At 40.5% G+C, this 21,457-nt stretch overlaps 1 protein-coding gene across 2 annotated transcripts in view; it reads left to right on the forward strand.

The window, feature by feature from the left end:
• Positions 1-975: 975 nt before the first annotated feature.
• ints6l (integrator complex subunit 6 like) overlaps positions 976-21,457 on the forward strand; it is a 63,757-nt gene continuing 43,275 nt past the window's right edge. For both annotated transcript variants that reach the window (XM_034181906.1, XM_034181907.1), the window contains exons 1-3: positions 976-1,240; positions 1,357-1,434; positions 18,947-19,096. In XM_034181906.1, the coding sequence (XP_034037797.1) occupies positions 1,121-1,240; positions 1,357-1,434; positions 18,947-19,096 (348 nt within the window). In that variant the 5' untranslated portion in view covers positions 976-1,120. The remainder of the gene's footprint in view (positions 1,241-1,356; positions 1,435-18,946; positions 19,097-21,457) is intronic.

Genomic DNA, 21,457 nt, shown 5'->3' on the forward strand with positions numbered 1-21,457 from the left:
GAGAATATGACTTTCATGCATGAGCTATTACAAAAGAACAATCAAAGGAACTAATAATGATGAAGATGAACAACACTCATCACTCACTCATCTTGAACCACTTATCTGGGACCAGGTGGCGGGGGCAACAGCTGCAGCAGGGGACCTCAGAGTTCCCTTTCCTGTGCCACACTGACCACCTCCGACTGGGGGATCCCGAGGTGTTCCCAGACCTGTGTGGAGAGAGATATAATCTCTCCACCTAGTCCTGGGTCTTCTCCTCCCAGATGGACGTGCCTGGAACACCTCCTGAAGATGAACAACAATCACATCTTATTGCATCACGTAAATATTGATTAGCCTGTTGAAAAGTAAACAATCGTGCATAAAAAAATCCAATTCATGGGGGAACAATAAAAGGAACAAAACATCATATGTGAACAACTGAGTTTAATTAACCAACTGGATATCAATATAGAAGTTTCCTGTTGTCAGATGATTTGTAAATTGACGAACTGTTTCAGAACTATTCGATCCCATCTATTATTACCAGGTTACGTTAATGGATTGTGTCAACACGGTTCCACCTCTGGAAGTGTCAGAATCGCGGAACTTCTGTGGAGCAATTAAACGCAACAACTCAGTGACGGCGGGGAGGGGGGGGGGGGGGGCGTGCGAGTGCCTGTATGTTGGGTTGGGGGGGGGAGCAGTCATGTTCATGTTATGATGTAAAACCACAGTAATCCAGCGTTCTGGAGATATTATTCTATCAAATACTACTGCAGTACAGGCCTCACGTTTCTGTATGCGTCTGCCGGCCTCACGCCGATAAACGGTGACCCCTCACAGCAACATTAAAAACAGAAACCGAGGAGGGGGCGTGGTCGAAGGATCGGGCACAGCCAATGGCACGGCAGCGGAGGATGCGGGGCGTTCCTGTGGGTTAGGAGCAGAAGTTGAACAGCGCGAGCCGACACAGAGCTCTGGAGAGGCGGATAGAGAGGGCAGAGGCGTCGGCCCTCTTCTGGAGGGGGGGGGCTGATTATAACAAATATATACACACATGTGTGCCCTGTTTGGCCGCCAAGATAGGTCATATGTGGATATCAGGTATTTTAGACAAGCATAAAGCCACGGCTATATGTTTAAAATGCCTATTTTAGTTTTCCTGTTAGACACGTCCGCCTCTATGAATCAGCGCACTTATTTGGGTACGACGTATCTGGACGTTGCTAAAGGCGCGGTTGAGGTCTTTATGAAGGTAAAGAATGATTTCACCCCGACTTTTTCAGCAAGTATGTACCTTTATTGAGCTTAGGGCTCCTTGGGCAACATCGGTCCAAATTAATATGTTGTTTTGGCTTTGTTTTTTGACAGCTGCGTGCCCGAGACCCGGCTAGTAGAGGCGACAGGTACATGCTAGTTACATTCGATGATCCACCATACGGAGTGAAGGTAATTAGCATCTGATGTACTTTTTTTTACATCTGGAAACTCAGAATAATTTTTTCTTAGTAGGACTTTATTGCCCTTCTGGTTTATAGCCAGTGTACGACACCTTCCCGCTGACGAAAAACGGCATTTCTAAAAACCTTTTTGCTCCAAAAACCTGCGGACCAGCAGCAGCACTGCGTCCGAACATCCAGCAGACATTTTGCTTTTGTGTCGAGAAAAGTCTCGGGCGTTGAGATGGAGGCGGAGAGATTTATTATCGCTTGTGACGTTCCCTTTTTTCCCCACAGTACCACGTATCGATTGGTCAGTTTACACATCAATCATCCTTTACCCCACGCCCTGCGTCATCTCTGTATTACCATTGGCCAATTTAGGCTGAAAGTTGATAAAACCTCTCCATCAGATTTTTTTTTTTAAACATGTTAGTTCGCCCGAAGAAAATTAACATTATTCATGCGATAGCTATTTGTCATGCCGATATGGTAAGCAATAAAGAAAAGCCCTCTTTCTCAGGATTCCCACTCTCCTTTTGGAACGCTCAACAAGGCCAAAAAATAAAAAGGCTAACTGCAATAAATCCAGTGGCTTCAAGCCAGAGTGTTCTCACCACAAATCACATCTCTGCCTCTGAGAAACCCCCAAAATATCATCATGCACCCTGAAACCCCTGTTCTGGTCCATGTTGTGTTTGCTGACTGATCATGCTCACTGAAAATCCTTTACACACAGTGGCACAGAATTAATAGATTTTTATGAATATGATCTTGTTCACTGGCCTTATGTTAAAAATAGTAGTGAGTACTAGGAGACAAGTGAGGGAAGCCACCAAGACATCCATGACATCTCTGGAGCAGTTACAGGCTTCTGTGGCTATGATTGGAGAAACTACACACAATGAAAATCCTAAAATTTGTATTTATTTATTGCTTGATTTCACCCCCTCTTCCAGTATTATTTGTTCCACTGAAAGTGCAATTAATAAACATGTCCAAATGTTTGTTTTTTAAAAAATTAAATGGCAAATTAACATGAACTAGTGCATTGCATGTCCGTATATAGAGGGGGTTTAGGGGGTTCAACCGAACCCCACCCCGAGAATTCTGCTGATTTTTTTTCTGCTGATTTTTTTCTGATCTGGATATCAACGTTATGTATTTTCTTTTCATTGATAATAAGCAGCAAGCACTAACTGTTACACAGCTATTATCACACACCCTCAAGTTTCAATTTCCTCTGCCAGAGTAATCCCTTAAATGATGAAAGGGGAAACTGCTAGATAAACTTTTACCATGGGGGTTGAGAATTTTTGCTCCCTGGTCCCTATCCTCGGATATCAAACAGATTAGTAGGCTTGTAAATACCCACGTAGACACACAGTTACACTTGTCTGGTTTGTAAAAACATGTTTGTATGTATAAGCTGAGAAATAAAGGGAGCTTCTCCTTCCTGTTGCAAATACTGTAAAGGTGCAAATATTCGCGTGGGATTTATTATGCGAATTTCGCGAGTTAAACAAGGTCGCCAAATTAAATACCGCTATTTTAATACATAATGTGTTGTGTGGGCCGCTGAAGAGGAGGTACTGCTGGCCCACCACCACCAGAGGGCGCCCTGCTTGGAGTGCGGGCTCCAAGCACGAGAGGGCGCCAGACCCAGAAGAAGTGACAGCTGTCACTCATCCTCTGCACCAGCTGTCACTCGTTCATCATCACCACCATAAAAGCCGGACTGCAACTCCACCTCCCCGCCGAGAAATTGACTACCAGTACCAAGGTAATTTCTCTGCTGACTAACACTGTGTGTGTAATAACTTGAACTTCTATTGCAGCCGTTTTCCTGGAGTGTTGCCTTATCTAGAGGATTGGCGTTTGGTGTGACAGCGACGGCTTCGCCTCACACCCCATCTCAGATAAGTGGTTGACCAGGAGCTGCACGAGTGTGTGTGATTTGGAGGTGGAGGTGCTCCCTCCTGTGTTCGGACTGAGAATTACTGAGTGTGCGGACTCACACTCACTCATCATATTTCTGCTTTCTGCCAGCAGTACCAGGGTCGACAGCCGAAGACAGAGGCCACCTGGGGATTCGGGACTTGGCGGCTCCGGTGTTCTTCAGACCGTTGGTGGTGGAAGCCGTGTGGGACGCGGCTTCTCTCTCGTCGGGGGTCTCCTATCTTCGAGCTTGCCCACGCGTCACCTGGAGTTACATTAACTGTGCAAATTACTGTACGTTTCGTTGTGTATTATCACAACATTAAATTGTTACCTTTTTGGCTTATTCATTGTCCGTTCATTTGCACCCCCTGTTGTGGGTCCGTGCTACGACACCTTCCCAACATAATGTACATTTACGTACATATTCATAATGTAAACGTGAATATTAATACCGCTAAATATGAGGTCAGTTAGAAAAGTATCCAACCTTTTTATTTTTTGGAAAAAACTATATGGATTTGAATCATGTGCGCTGCATCAGCCAAGCCTGAACCTTCCAGCACATGCATGAGTTTTTTCACGCCTGTCGGTTGCGAATGACGCACCCGACAGGCAGGTATAAAGTTTGCATTAATGTTATCTTGGTTCTTCCTGAGTGGTTCTTATGGCAACTGATCCAATCCCAAGCAAGGACTATTTGTATATAAAAATGTATTTCCTAAAATGATACATTTTGGGTTTCAAATGAAATTTATGTAGCTTTTTACCCCTCGAAATCCTCAGAAAGCTTCTGCTTCGGGGGAGCTTTGCCCCCCTGAGCCCCCCACGAGGGCATTGCCCCTCAACCCCACCGGGGGCCCTGCGGCCCACTGGACCCCCAACTCAAGGATTTGAACCCCCCTTTCACATTCCTATATACGGCCCTGCATTGCCCGTGGGGATCCACGGGTTCTAGATTGGGTAGTGTTTATAAAATGGGTAGCTGACCTTTTTCAAGGGTTGTAATAAATTGTTTAAAAGTTTGTATGAGTTGGAATGGGGCGTGAGGAATATTTTTAGAACCTTAGACCTCAACAGTGTTTAGAAGAACTCATCCCATTTATTTCCTGTTAATTACATAATTTTTAATGTTAATTTACAGTCTTTAATGTATTTATAAATTGTTTAGGTTCATGTTATCATATACACACTATTATTAAAACTACGTCCCTTCGGCTGCTCCCTTGTTTGCACTCGGGGTCGCCACAGCAAATCCAAGGTGGATTTGAATTGGCACAGGTTTTATGCTGGATGCCCTTCCTGACGCCACTCCACATTACATGGAGAAATGTGGCAGGGGTGGGATTTGAACTTGGAACCTTCTGCACTGAAACCAAGCGCATTAACCACTTGGCCACCACCCCTTATCAATATTATTATTATTATTATTGTTATCAGCATTATTATTTTATTTTATTATTATTATTTCTGTTTTGTCATTTGATTTTTAAATGGACCACTATGGAAATAAGTGTTTTAACTTTCTTGTGTTACCCATGTATTTTTAACGTATTTACAATTATGTACTTGCATCACTGATCTCTATACGTATATGACTAGATAGCTCAATGGCCAGTATTTTTGAAGCAAAGCCATATTACCACTCCGATGTCCCGCTCCTGAACGCTCTTTTCTATTGATCTTTAATGAGGCACACGCAACTTTATTCTTTGTAATTTTGTCAAAAATACCTTCATGTACAGCTATAAACTGCACAAATCACCAGATCAGAGGCTGGGGATGAACATTTCACCTGTGAGTATGATTGAAATGGGAAGTAATGAACAATAATTTGAAGAGTTCTCTCCCTTATTCCAGCATATAGGCAAAGATAACAACAATAACAATAATAATAATAAGTGGCTTATTAACTCAACATGTGTAGCCACATGTTGTATTTTGTGTTGGATGAACTATTTTAACACATTTATTAGGTCTACTTGTGCATAGTTTTGGAGCTTTAGGTTTTATTACTTATATTAGGCTGAAGCTCATAGAGCTATGTGTAATAAATGTTGTCATTGCAGGGAAAACTAACTCTGCTGTAGTTAAGTGGCAACTATTTAAAAAAAAATCCACTATTTCTGTGTTATCCATCCACTTTTGTTCAATACACACACACACATATATATATATATATATATATATATATATATATATATATATATATATATATATATGTATGTATAAACAGTGGCTTGCAGCCCTTGGTATTTCACACATCTTAATTTGTTTATGGCATTTCAAATGCAAAACGTGCACTATGTACAGTTTCTCCAATCACAACCACAGAGGCCTACAACTTCTTCCTGGTTGTCTGGTTGTCTTGGTGTCTTTCCTCACTCTTCTCCTTCTTGCACAGTCACTCAGTTTTTGAGAACTGTCTACTCCACACAGATTTACCATAGAGTGTCATACTATTTGTATTTCTTCATAACTGATGTAAATAAAGTTCAAGACATATTCAGACTTGGAAATGTTCATGTATCCATCCCCTGACTTGTCTGAAGAAAACTGGCAATTAAACTGATTATTTACAGGTATTATTATTTACAGGCCCTACCATTAATTAATGCTTCGATCTTAAATATGATCAATCTATCTTTATTAGTTGGCTATGTACCACAGGCTTTTAAGGTGGCAGTAATTAAACCATTACTTAAAAAGCCATCACTTGACCCAGCTATCTTAGCTAATTATAGGCCAATCTCCAACCTTCCTTTTCTCTCAAAAATTCTTGAAAGGGTAGTTGTAAAACAGCTAACTGATCATCTGCAGAGGAATGGTCTATTTGAAGAGTTTCAGTCAGGTTTTAGAATTCATCATAGTACAGAAACAGCATTCGTGAAGGTTACAAATGATCTTTTGGCCTCAGACAGTGGACTCATCTCTGTGCTTGTTCTGTTAGACCTCAGTGCTGCTTTTGATACTGTTGACCATAAAATTTTATTACAGAGATTAGAGCATGTCATAGGTATTAAAGGCACTGCGCTGCGGTGGTTTGAATCATATTTATCTAATAGATTACAATTTGTTCATGTAAATGGGGAATCTTCTTCACAGACTAAGGTTAATTATGGAGTTCCACAAGGTTCTGTGCTAGGACCAATTTTATTCACTTTATACATGCTTCCCTTAGGCAGTATTATTAGACAGCATTGCTTAAATTTTTATTGTTACGCAGATGATACCCAGCTTTATCTACCCATGAAGCCAGAGGACACACACCAATTAGTTAAACTGCAGGAATGTCTTACAGACATAAAGACATGGATGACCTCTAAGTTCCTGCTTTTAAACTCAGATAAAATTGAAGTTATTGTACTTGGCCCCACAAATCTTAGAAACATGGTGTCTAACCAGATCCTTACTCTGGATGGCATTACCCTGACCTCTAGTAATACTGTGAGAAATCTTGGAATCATTTTTGATCAGGATATGTCCTTCAATGTGCATAGTAAGCAAATATGTAGGACTCCTTTTTTGCATTTGCGCAATATCTCTAAAATTAGAAAGGTCTTGTCTCAGAGTGATACTGAAAAACTACTTCATGCATTTATTTCCTCTAGGCTGGACTATTGTAATTCATTATTATCAGGTTGTCCTAAAAGTTCCCTGAAAAGCTTTCAGTTAATTCAAAATGCTGCAGCTAGAGTAGTGACGGGGACTAGAAGGAGAGAGCATATTTCACCCATATTGGCCTCTCTTCATTGCCTTCCTGTTAATTCTAGAATAGAATTTAAAATTCTTCTTACTTATAAGGTTTTGAATAATCAGGTCCCATCTTATCTTAGGGACCTCATAGTACCATATCACCCCAATAGAGTGCTTCGCTCTCAGACTGCAGGCTTACTTGTAGTTCCTAGGGTTTGTAAGAGTAGAATGGGAGGCAGAGCCTTCAGCTTTCAGGCTCCTCTCCTGTGGAACCAGCTCCCAATTCAGATCAGGGAGACAGACACCCTCTCTACTTTTAAGATTAGGCTTAAAACTTTCCTTTTTGCTAAAGCTTATAGTTAGGGCTGGATCAGGTGATCCTGAACCATCCCTTAGTTATGCTGCTATAGACTTAGACTGCTGGGGGGTTCCCATGATGCACTGAGTGTTTCTTTCTCTTTTTGCTCTGTATGCACCACTCTGCATTTAATCATTAGTGACTGATCTCTGCAGCCCTCCACAGCATGTCTTTTTCCTGGTTCTCTCCCTCAGCCCCAACCAGTCCCAGCAGAAGACTGCCCCTCCCTGAGTCTGGTTCTGCTGGAGGTTTCTTCCTGTTAAAAGGGAGTTTTTCCTTCCCACTGTTGCCAAGTGCTTGCTCACAGGGTGTCGTTTTGACCGTTGGGGTTTTTCCGTAATTATTGTATGGCCTTGCCTTGCAATGTGAGGCGCCTTGGGGCAACTGTTTGTTGTGATTTGGCGCTATATAAATAAAATTGAATTGATTTGATTTGATTATACCAAAGGGGCTGATTACTTACGCAACCCATCATCTTGACTTTTATATTTTTAATTAATTTATGTCAAGTTGTAGAGATTTACTTTCAGTTTGAGTCTAAGGAAGATAATTTAAAAAAATAAAAAAAAAAATTAAAAAAAATTATATTAAAATTATATTGAGAAGCCTGATTTACCTTTTGTATTTGAAATGCCAACAAATTAAAATGTGTGAAATACCAAGGGGTATGAATACTTTTGCAAGCCACCATATAAAAGTGTGTGTGTGTGTGTGTGTGTGTGTGTGTGTGTGTGTGTGTGTGTGTGTGTGTGTGTGTGTGTGTGTGTAAAAGCTTGATGATGATTCCACAATGCTTGTATAAACTTTGATTAAAGAATGATCATTTTTAGCATTGAGTATTGGTCCTAGTGAGATATGATTAAGTGAGAATAGAAGAGAAGAAAGTATCAAACTAGTAAAAGAAAGAAAGAAAATAAATAGCTAATCATGACAGGCATGGATTAGGTGGGACCAATCTTACATTATCCGAAGAACAAAATAAGTAAAAGAGAATCAGCTTAATTATTAATTGAAATTGTTGATGTTCTAATAAGCTGTCTGTGTGCGGTCTGCATAAGTTTGGAGTGGCAAGATGGCCGCCAGTTTGCTTCAGCGGATTGTAGGGAGTGTGCGGGCCAGTGAGTGATCCAGTAATATATAGAGATCAGTGATTTACATTGAACTTACTAAATAAAATCATGCACACAAGCAAGCATTTATATATATATATATATATATATATATATATATATATCATTTGGGCTACCTTAATAAGTCCTGATATGCTCTTTAGAGGACATCCTGGCCTTTCTAGTGACATCTTAGTGATCCCACAAGCTCCTTGCTGTGATGCAACAGTGCTAACCACTAAGTCACTGTACTGCCCTAATTAAAAATTTTGTAAGAAATTTTATGAAGGAAAAAAGATAAGATGGTAAAAAGTAAATGAGAGGCTCTGATATTTTTTTCTATTTTTTGATCTGAGGAAATGAAATCATTTTTCCAAACAATATGGATTATTATTATATCTTCTTTTACACCTTTGACTCACTGGATCAGCCTGTTAATGACATTTGATATCTGTGGAGATTTATAACTTTGTTTTATATAAAGGATATATTCTTACATCATCTAATCTGCATTACATTACCAAAGATTATTATTTTTCTTGTTTAACCCAAGGATATTATACTGACATATCACTAACCTTGTGACAAATAAATAGGCCAATTTTTAAATATCTTATTCTTTGAAGAACAAGGTAAAACAGTCTGTGGATGAATTTGAATGGCCTTTTGAAAGCTGTGACTGGGGGAAAGGAACTTTCAGACTACATAAGCCTCATCACTGACCTCAATATTAAATGATGTTTGGCATTTCCAGTGTGCCACATCAGACCTCAAAACATGCTTGCATAATGTTCGCTGTTATTGCAGGGAAGTGTGTAGGACTGAGGCTGTGACAAATGTGAGAGGATACGGTCTTTTCTTTTGATGCTTTCTTTTCTATTCTACATTGACCTTGCAGCAGATGCCAGAGTCAGATTATGGCTAAAAATGACCAAAAGCATTTTATAGGAATAATCCAAGAATTGCACTTTCTTCCTCGTACATAGATGAAATCATTTTGGTGCTGCAAGTCAAAGGCTTTTCTTCATTCTTCAGCCTGCCTTCGTCCTGATCTTTTTGGCTTCATTGCCTTTTCTTTCTGCATTGCCAGTTTTTGCACTGAGCATTATGATAAAATGACAAGGTTATACTGAACAGGCCTGCTATGATTTCACAGCCATGGAGGCAACACATTGTTGATGCAGAAGGAGAATGCAGAGGCTGCGTGGGAAGAAAATATTAATACTCCTTTGGTTTTCATGATTGTGTGAAAAATCAGCCTGTCATTTCTATATCCCTACAGTATTTTGATCTTGCACCAGTGGGTGTATTTTCACCTTGATATTTCCCTCATCAGCTCATTGATGTTACTTTGAGTGACTACATGTATCTGAAGCACTTCATGTGGCACCCTGCTTTCTAAGAATACCCCCCAACAGGAAAAAAATCTGTCTGTTGGAATGATATTCCAGAATGATCTTAAAATCTACTCACTGACCTGATTCAGCTAAAAACCCATTGATACTGAAGCTTCCAAGCTGTGACGCTGACTTTCCATCTCACTGCGTCTTTTGCTTCCTTGATAAAGGAATTGGTGAGGTTGCAGGTCACCAACAGATTAAGCATAACGCTGCAGAAGCGAGGTACTTGACCTCACTGGAGAAAAGTCTAAGAGCAGTTAAACACCCACTTCCTCTCCCATAAGGGGAGATCTCAGTCTCAGTGAACATGCAACAGTGGGAAATTTATTTCTGGATATCTGCCATGTGCAACCTTAGATTCTTTCTTAAACAGCTATGTCTATCAGAAATGTCAGCCTAAATAGACTGACTAGTCCCAATTTTGTCTCCTGTTTTTAGAGCTATGTAGAACCCAATCTCACATTTTAATCAAGCGGCCACTCCAGTGCTGAAAAATGAAGTCAGCGTGGAAGGGCCAAATGTTGGAGTTCCTTGAATGGCTGCGAGAGGCTGGCTCCAAATGCGAGTTGCTTCCGATAGAAGTCATAGGGAGGATATACACTGGACAAATCCTCTGTGATGTCACCCATAGGTTTTATTAAGAGTGGCTTTGAAGCTCAAATGTGGCAGTTGTGGATGTCACCAGCTTGGCAGTGCTTAACTCTGCCTAACTCCTGGCAACACATAAATGAGTAAAGGGGTGGGGACTGGCATGACCTGGGTGGGACAAATGAGGCCTGAACATGCACTTCATTTAGGAGTTGCCAAACAAGCTAAGGCTAACAGGCTACCATTGTATTGTGTTTTTGATTAATGTGTAGTGTTGTGGACTGGGCTTTGGTTTTCATAACTGGTGGCTTGGAGAAAGTATAACAACGAGTGACTGGCATACTACCTCAGTGACAGTTACATCATCATTGGACCTAATGTTACCAAGCTATCAGTACCTGCTAATAAATGGACTGCATTTATATAGCGCTTTTCCATCTGCATTAAGATGCTCAAAGCACTTTACAATGATGCCCCACATTCACCCATTCACACAAACACACTCACACACCGTTGTCGGATGCTGCCATGCAAGGCGCTCATAGGGCTGTCACGATTAGGAATTTCTGGAGACGATTAATTGTCAGACAAATAATTGGGATTGACGAATATATTGTCTATTTTTTTCTTTTTTCCCCTTCTTTATATTCTACTATTGTAGTACAATTACACAACTCTGGAAGAACGTTTGGCTTCTGTGAGTGGAGAAACTGGGAATGGTGCAACATTTTTATTTTTATCTTCATTTTACATACAGTCCCAACTTTTTCTGATTTGTGGTTGTTTCTGTTGCATTTCTGAAATTGTTTCTCCTCATCAGTCACGTTTTGTGCTTAAACACTGCATTGAGCTTAAGACTGAACAAATAAATACCTTTGGAAAATAACAGCTGTTAAAGTTCAGAGTTCTCACCTGCTTTTTGTGATCTGTGCGTCTGAACATTGCTTTTTTTTTGTGGCTCGGTTCATTCATATATTCTCATTTTTTAAATATGTTCTATTTCATCTCATGATCTCATAAATTCAGCATACGACGCGCACATGGTGTGAACAGGACGGTAACGGCAGAATCACACCTTTAGAGAAAGTTCAGAGAGAAGTAAAGGCAGCTTCATGTTTTCATTTTGTTAACATGTTCACTCGGGTTAAAATCCTCTCTCTGCTCCGCGCTCGATGCGCACTGAACGTGTCGCGCCTGCATTCAGGAATCTCCCTCACCCACCCCCTCCCTCGCAGTCTGCAGCCTGTTAACTCCGCTCGCACGCGCACACACATGGACACAGACACACACACCGACAGCTTCGCATTTTAGACAGCTTTTGAAGAAGACGGCACTGTTTTAATCGGCCGACAGCCTCCTTGTTATTGTCCCGCCTTAATACGAGAGCGAGGCTGCAGCACAATGATGTCAGATTCTGAGTCGTTTTATGCTTTGTGGATAAAATAAATAATTCATGGTAATCGCGAATATGAAAAATAATCACGAATATGAAAAATAATCACGATTGACGAATATTGTAATAATTGTGACAGCCCTAGGCGCTCACTACACACCGGGATCAACTCAGGGATTAAGGACCTTGTCCAAGGGCCTTTAGTGATTTTCTGGTCAGGCTGGGGTTTGAATCAGAATCAGAATAGCCGTTACTCATCAAGCATCCACAAGTATCCATTTGCTATGCTTATGTATTTTGAGTCAAGGATGGATGCTGCAAAATGGAAAGTTGATAGGACAAATATTTTTGGAGAAATTAGCAATTTTAGCTAACCAAAAATCAATGGAAGCTGTGCTGTAATGCACCATGGGAGTTTAGAATTTTGAGGTTTTAAATGTTATTGTGGTTTATGTTAGTTTAACAGTGTTGTTAGTGTTATTGATTTATTGTGTTTTAGTAGCTCAATTGGTTTTGTCAGTTTAGGTAAGTCTCATGTTGCTATTACCATGAGTGACTTATATTTTCAGAGATGTGATTGGCAAAAGCTAATAACAAATTCGGATTCAGCACCCCTAAATGACCCAAACTCCATTGGAAAAACTCCATGCAAAAAAAAAAAAAAAAATTCTTGACCAGTGTAAGGCAAGAGTTGGTTGGTTGGTTTAAATGCTTATAAGTTGGGAACTACAGGGCATAGAGTGAAAAAAAATGTAGGCACAGTGTTGAAATCAACACAATAGTGCGGTGGTTTTGGGCTATAAATAGATTAAAGCGTACTCAGAGTGCATACCCTTGCCAAGGAAAAATACTACTAACTGTGAAACTACAGGGCACAGATACATTTTAAGCACACAGCTGGAATTAGTGCATCAATGTGGTCAATTATAAATAGGGCAAAGAAAAAATCTAAGTCCACTGTGTTTAAAGGCTATAAAAACAAGCACACTGTCTGAGGGCTCAGGTTAATTTAATTAATTAATTTAGAGGATCTGCAAAATTAGCCAGTGAAATGTTTAATGTCTACTTATTTCTTCACCAAGGTAAAGCAGGTACCCCTGCTAGTAGCTCCATATGCTTCAGAACTTATCATCAGCAGTTACATCATCAGGAAAACCCAGCAAAACCATTCTATTGGCATTCCGTACGTGCCCATAGCATAACAGTTCCTCCACAGTGTTGGACAGATAATGTTATATTTGAATCATGAGCTGTTCCTTTCCTTCACATGTTGTTCTTTTCCTATCACTGTAGTACAAGTTAATCTTTGTTTCATCTCTCCAGAGGATCTTATTCCAGAACTGGGAAGGTGTGTGTGTGTGTGTGTGCGTGCGCGTGCGTGTGTGTGTGCGTGCGTGTGTGCCTTCCTCTTCTTGAATGTTACCAGTAGTTTGTACCTTGTCCTAAATCGGTTGTATTTACTTTTACGAAGGGGGCTCTTGATTGTGGACTTTGGCAGTGATCTGCCTTCCTCCTCAAGAATGTTGATGTTGTGAAGGCATTTTTGTTCACCAAGAAAATAATTTTGCCGTCATGTTGTTTATCTCACTCATGCATTCCTTCAATTTAAGAATTTACCAAACTTGATTTAGCTACTCCTGAAGTTTCTGCTGTCTGTCTGATTGCATTCTTCTTCATCTTCTTTTTATTTAGTTTATTTTTAATTGTATTTTGGTTTTCAGTTTAATGATGGCTTCCTTCATTTGCACCAACACTTCTTGAGTGTCTAGTAAACAGCTACTAAATGCACATTCAACACTTGGAATAAAATCCATATTTTTTATCTTCTTAATTAGTCTGGGAATAATGAGACTGCACAGGACCCATGACCTTAAAGGTACTTGTCAGTCCAGTTGTGCCTCTGTAAATGAAGGAACGGTGTATACAAATGGCTGTAATTCCTAAATGGTTAATGTGGTGATTTTGTTAAACCACTTGAATTAAATCTAAAAATCTACCCAACAAAAATTTCTTGATTGTTTTATTTCAGATCCATTGCTGTAGTATGCAGAGGCAAAATTACCACAGTAGTGTCACTGGCCAAATACTTATGGACCTGACTATACATTAGTATTCCAACTCAGTTGTCTGATTTAGAGTATATTTTTAATTCAACAAGCAGCAGTGATATTTGTGGCCTCCAACAGGACTCTGCAGTTAACAACAAGGTTTCACAATCAACTTGATCGGCCTGTCTGTCTTTATTTTGTCATGGCCATTGTGTTATGGTTAGGGGTTTGGGTGGAACCGAACCGTTTCAGACTATGGATCCACATGCAGGGAGCTGGACACTGAGAGGGGTTCAAAAGGAAAAATATATTTATTTACAATAAATAAATGAAATGCTGTGCTGGGATGCCTGCAGTATAGAGCGTAGCCCTCCTCCTGGCGGTGAAATAAGTCTTGAAAGAATAATGTCAACTAAGGATTCTATGACCAGGGCCAGGTGGAACGCTCCCCTCAGCAACCAGGAACTAAGGAAGAAGACACACAGGGTGAGTGAAAGGCACTCATAACGCTGTCCTCAAAAACAGTCACACTTCAACACAGGTTGCTTCAGGGGTCAGGAAATTCTTAAGTTCTCTTCTTAAGAAATAAAGTTCACTGTTCAGTAATTGTTCATAGTTTATAAGTTGTACCCGAAGGTCAGAGGTCAAGTGCTGCATGTTGTAACACTGTTCCAGTTAAGCAGCACTTGATACAGCTGGGTTCTCAATGGTTTGAAAATCAGAGTTCATGTAGTTCCTAGGGAGAGTTATTGGCACAGTTCTTTATCATAACACAGTCAGAAACAGGAACAAGTGAGAACGGGATCTCACTGAGATGAGGGGATCTTAACTGGTGTGTAGTCAAGACACACTCTACGTCAAGTGCTGAGGAGTTCCCAAAGTGACGTAGCAGTGCAGGTAGCCAGAGCCAGGATCCAGGTCCACTTGGGAGCCATCAGGAACACCAGGAAAAGACGGTTCGCTCTAATACGGGAATTAGAGGGGAAGGCCAGCATTACCTGAGCATAAGCTGCAGGAAGCTTCAGGGTCTTGAGTGCACAGCTGGAAGACGCAGTCAGAGTCATGGGGCAGTGATCAGGTTTGGTCCTCCTGGTATCTGTCTGGATCATCTCTGGCCAGGCTTTGAGAGCTTAGAGAAGCATCTGGATCTCTCAAGTCATCCAAGAATCTGGCAACTACTGAACAGAAAGTCAGGTTTTAAATAGTCTATCAATAATCTATCACTATCTGATCCAGGTGTGGAAAATAACAGAGGGCACCATCTGGTGGAGAAACTAACACATGACAGGTTAAAAGACAGTTAAAACCAGGATCCAGAGGAAATCCTGACACATTGTATATGTATGTTAAAAGATGGCAATATGCCCCAAAATAATATGTTCACTGTTCTGTATCTGTCAAACCCCAAAATTGAGACCTACATATATAGTAGTTTTTATATTGTTACTTTTCGAAATTTTGCAGCCACACTGACTGCCTGAACCCAGCACTGCTGATTGCAGGGATTAATTTTTAAATTTTGCCCCCCCATTTTTTGTGAGGCCAACCTTATTTGAACAACTGACTGATCAGCTGTGTCATGGTCAGGTGTGTGTTATTTCATCAATTTGTCATTATGCTGCTCCTGGTGAAGCAGCGATAGCAAGCTCTTGTTTTCACTGGAATGTGTGTGTCTGTGGATAAGTTTACTCAAAAAAGAAAAAAGAAGCTGGATTGATTTCAATCAAGAGGCCTAGATGCGGTGGTGGGCACAGCTAACCAAAAAATTAGCTTCGATAACCATTAGTCAGATAACTGAAAAGTTATCTTTTATGATGATAAATCGAAAACCTGCTAAAAAAATTATCTTTATTACAGATAACCAATAACCGATAACTATTAGTATATTGATTTGGATGCGGCCACATCAGATTACACTGTCGGCTTTTGATAAACCAGTTTCACTTTAAGCGCCGCAGGGGCTGCTGGGTAAATTCAAGGATCACAGACACAAAGAACACACGAAAAATAAAAAATAAAACCCCAAACACTGTCATCATCTTTCAAAAGCAGTAACACACAGTATTAGAAGTCACAGTTTATCTTGGTATTAGATACATTGTCATTTACGAGCTAAAAGCTGCTGCTTTTTTCACACACTTTGAGCCCTGCGGCTTAAACAACCGAAATACATCCATTAATTGATTGATTGGCAGAGTAAAATACAAGTAGTAAATGTAAATTCTTACCTGTTAGTTTCAGTGGGATTCATCTGAATAAATAATCCACATAAAGCCTCCTTTTTAAAAAATCCAAAACAGTGTCTAAACGTGAAGAAAAGTTCCTCCCTCTGTACATACAGCTGCGCCATGAGAGCTCCTCTCCCCCAACGAGTCTTAAATTACAGCCACAAAGAAATAAAATAACATTAAAATTAGTCTGTTTTCGTGTCGAGTGGACAAGTAACTGTAACGTCCAAAGTGAGCCTGAACTACACTACCCACAATGCTCCCTGCGTCGACCGGCCAATCACGTTTTGTGCTTAATGATGATGTCATCAGCAAGCAACAGGCAGCCAGTCTGCTCAGTGACTATAAACACACTATCCCATTAGCTGAACTGTGTCCACCACTGTCTAGATCAGTGGTGTCCAAACTATTCCAGAAAGGGCCGAGAGGGTGCAGGTTTTCCTTGCAGCCACTGACTCCAGCAGGTGATTTCACTGATTAACATCACTTTGAGCAGGTGGGATGAGTTCATCGGTGAAATCACCTGCTAGAGTCAGTGGCTGCAAGGAAAACCTGCACCCTCTCGGCCCTTTCTGGAATAGTTTGCACACCACTGGTCTAGATGGTTGATCTAAAGCATATATCGATCAACAAAATATTTGTGATTGATTGGTATAAATGACTTCACAAAGAAGTCACACAGAAGGCAAATGATGAAGTCATGCATATAATCAAAAACACCATTACAGACATGAGTAAATTTTCAGCCACTCTGCTCTGTGTATGCCTGATCCTGTTGGATCTCAGAAGCTAAAGGCATCATAGGTCCTGATTACTACTTGGATGGCTGACCTCTTAGGAAGACCAGGGGCTGTGTGTGTTTCTCCATTTAAACCCGGAAAGGGCAAATGGTGTGAAATTTATGCCAAATGCCAATCTACTCGCTCTGCTGTGATGGCCCTGAATGACACGGGGCTAGTCCAAAGACAAAACAACAGGCATATGTAAATTTACTCATGCATTTATATCATGGTGTGTCGAGCGTACAGGTATGCATCAGCCCTCTGAGGCCTTTCATTTACAAGTAAGCAGAAAACAAGGTTTAGAGTTACTTTAGGTTCAGAGTTAGTTAGCAAATATAAACCTGAGTCAACCATGCACAGACTTGAAAGGTCTGGGAAAGAATAGAAAATAAACATAAAATTTAACAGAATGAAAAACGTATGTCCAGAGTGCAAAGTTAAAATATATATATATATGTGTGTAGTAGCAAAAAAGAGATTACATATAAAAAAAGAAAAAAGTATGTATAAAACTGTGGATATTTCAGTGGCAGTGGATATTGCACATGAACAAATATTGCACTCATTTCAAGTGTGTCATGTGACCTGGCTGTTTGGTTCCAGTGGCATTCAAAGCTCTAACAGCAGTTGGGTAGAAACAGTTTTTCAATCTATTTGTACTTATTTTAATGGCTCTGTACCGTCTGCCTGATGGCAGCAGCTCAAACAGAGAGTGTCCAGGGTGGGATGAGTCCTTTAGGATGGTGTTGGCTCTCCTGAGACACTAAGAACCATGAAGGTCCTCACGTGTGGGTAGAGGGCACCCAATGGTCTTCTCTGCCATTTTGGTAACCCTCTGGAGCTCTTTCCTGTTTGCCACCGTGTTGGTGACAAACCACATACAGATAGAGCATGGTAGAGCAAGACATGAGCAATCTCTGGTTTATAACTTGTGATGCACCAGATGAGGGTTGTATCATCTTCTTTCATCATCACCTCCTTTATCCATGTTCACTTAGTTTTTGAGAACTGTTTATTCCAAACAGATTTACCACAGTACCATACTGTTTGCAATTCTTGATGATTGATGGGAATCAAATTCAGTGACTTGGACATATTTATGTATCCATCCCCAGACTTGTCTGAAGGAAACTAGTGGTAAAAATGATTGCTTGTATTAAAAATAATTACTATGTTTAGTTTGTCCTGTTACTTATGCCTATTGAAAATGGAGGGGGTGTGGATAGAACTGTGATATTTTTCTCAGATCCATTGAATTAAAGCTGAACATCTACATGACAGGAACATCTTGATTGGTTCATTTCAACTCCACTGTGGCAGTGTACATACCCAAATCACAAAAATTGTTTCATTATCCAAATACTTGTAGTCTTCACTGTGATTCAAGCAAACTATTTCAGAAATATAGAATTATCTTACAGTCCATAGCATCCCATCTTATTTGTCAAGATATTTTGTATGTTTCTCAGAAGTAAGTTATTACTTATTTTATACATTATTTGTGCAGACTTATACAGTATATAGCTAAGTCATAAAATTTCAAAGTATGTTCAGCTTAAAACTACATAAATGGCTAAAGAAACGAATCAATTTCCAAATAATATACAATGGTAATCTATTAGTAGGAGGAGTAGTGACTATGTGATTGTTGACAAAAAGCAGCAGGAAGAATTTTGAAGTGTTTCATTCATATAATATTTCAGTCCACACAGAATTTCAGTCCACACTTTGAGCTTGTATTATTTCACCTCCAGTATGCTGTGACACATGGGTAAAGTGAAAACCATGTAAATATTTATCAGACCTTTTGTGTACATTGGATTATTGTTAGACAGGTTGCTGACTAACAGCTCACATGTATTTGTACACTATGATATAGTGTTGAAGACGTACAGGGACCTGAGCTCTCCTCTGCTGGTGTGTGTACTGTGTACTGTGTACTGTGTACTGGATTCAGCACTCTGTCCATGTTTGTTTTTCAGGCAGGCTGGAAGGAGAACCACGCCACCTTTATGTGTGAGCTAAAGCATCTGCAAGCATCTGGGCTTACTACACTCGGTCACGCTCTCCGCACCGCCTTTGACCTGCTGAACGTCAACCGCCTCATTTCGGGCATTGATAACTACGGACAGGTATTGGACACCAACATCCTGTTAGGCCCTTTTCTTTACTAATTACAGTGTTTATAGATGCAGCAAAGCGTTCACTCAGCATTTATTTATTCCTTCTCTCAGACACCAGTGGGAGAAAAACATCTTTTAATTGCAGCTAAATCTGCTTCATCTTGTCTCAGCTCGTGTGCTGTCATCATGTCCTTACACACATCTTATTTCCAAAAACGTGCTGGCAGTCAGAGCAGGATTATCACAATGGAGTGTGATGTGTGTGTTCTGTGCACTGGAAGTGTTTGAAGGCTGACCTCTATACAAGTCCTCAAAACAGTAGCACAGTGACACTGAGCTGCTCACTGATGAATTCTGAACCAATGTAAAACATGACATGCTGCAACATGCTCTTCATATTTGTGGCCAGCAGGGGTGCTACTAAAGCCCCCTGTTTCAAGTACTTCACATTTACTGGAGGAATGAGAGACAAATTTAGATTTAGTGTCTGAGGAGATCAGAAAGTCTTTCAAAACTCAAAGAGCGGAAGAAGTGCCTGGTACAACCCCAATTCCAGTGAAGTTGGGACATTGTGTAAAATGTAAGTGAAAATATATCCAAACAATACCTCTTTTTGTTGAACAGAAAGACAACCATTAACTATTTTGATAATCATATATATATATTCCCAGACCAGTGTGGAGATATAATCTCTCCACCTAGTCCTGGGTCTTCCCTGAGGTCTCTTCCCAGATGGATGTGCCTGGAACACCTCCCTTGGGAGGTGCCCAGGAGGCATCCTTACCAGATGCCTGAACCACCTCAGCTGGCTCCTTTGAACGCGAAGGAGCAGTGACTCTACTCCGAGCTCCCCACAGATGACTGAACGGCTCACCCTATCTCTAAGGGAGACACCAGCCACCCTCCTGAGGAAGCCCATTTCGGCTGCTTGTACCCGCGATCTAGTTCTTTCGGTAAGCATCGCCTTTTGGGTCAGCTCCCTTTTCGCCACAACAGTACGGTAGAGCAAATGCAATACCGCCCCTGCTGCACCAATTCTCCGGCCAGTCTCATGCTCCATCGTTCTCTCACTTGTGAACAAAACCCAGAGGTACTTGAACTCCTTCACTTGGGGCAATGCCGTATCCCTACCCGGAGGAGGCAATCCATTGGTTTCCTGCTGAGAATCATGGCCTCAGATTTAGAGGTGCAGGTCCTCATCCCAGCTGCTTCACACTCGGCTGCGAACCGATCCAGTGAGTGTTGGAGGTCACCGGCCGATGAAGCCGACAGGACCACATCATCTGCAAAAAGCAGTGATGAGACCCTAAGCCACCAACCTGGAAACCCTCCTCCCATCGACTACGCCTCGATATCCTGTCCATGAATATCATTCATGGGCAACCAATAATTTAATGCTTTAATCTATTCTCTTTATCTATTTATCTGTGGTTACTGGGCAAACAATAATTTAATTCTTTAATCTATTCTTTTTATCTATTTATATATTACAGAATTCAGCTTTAATCATTATTGGTAGAAATAATCTATAGCGCTTTTACAGAATTCATCCTGAATCATTATTGCTTGAAATCTTAGACAAAAAAGAACTTTCACTTTCATTCTTTATGGTTACTGGGCTAATGCTTTAATCTATTCTCTTTATCTATTTATCTTTTATGGTTACTGGGCAAACAGTAATTTAATGCTTTAATCTATTCTCTTTATCTATTTATCTATTACAGAATTCAGCTTTAATCATTATTACTTTAATACGTGTGTGATGCTTTGATCTAGTGTGTGTGTCTGTGTACGTGTGTTCGCGCACGTGCACCTTCAACACAAATGCCCCAAAGACGGCCCCTTGGTGTCCCCTAGTCACCAATCCAAGTTTGGTGTTGATCGCTTGATCAAAGTTTACCCGAACACAAATTGTGCCGCGTACATACATACATACATACAGCCTATTTTTTATATAGATATATGGAGTTTTCAGCCTTGTGCATGAAAAAAGTCCATAATTTGCTTTCAAATTGTTCTTCAAAACAGAAAACTGTCATTTTGAAAAGATAGGGTTGTCATTGATACGTGCATCACACTTTACAGCCTCTATATCTATGGCAGCCTGTAAAAACATCATGACAAAGCTACGCCATGCCATGCCGTAACGTAATTCATATGGACCCAACGTCTGTCATGATTATCAAGTAACATACAGTCACTGATGTTCAAGATGTAGCAACTGGGGCAGTATGATGACAGATGAAATCAGCATTCCATTCATAGATCTCAAAGATCCCCAGAAATTTAGAGTATGATGGTGGTGTACATCTGGTGTTACTCCCCCCCCCCCCCCACACACACACACCTACTCCCAGGGGGGAGTTTGTT

This window comes from Thalassophryne amazonica, chromosome 11, assembly GCF_902500255.1.
Source record: "Thalassophryne amazonica chromosome 11, fThaAma1.1, whole genome shotgun sequence".
Lineage (NCBI taxonomy): Eukaryota > Metazoa > Chordata > Actinopteri > Batrachoidiformes > Batrachoididae > Thalassophryne > Thalassophryne amazonica.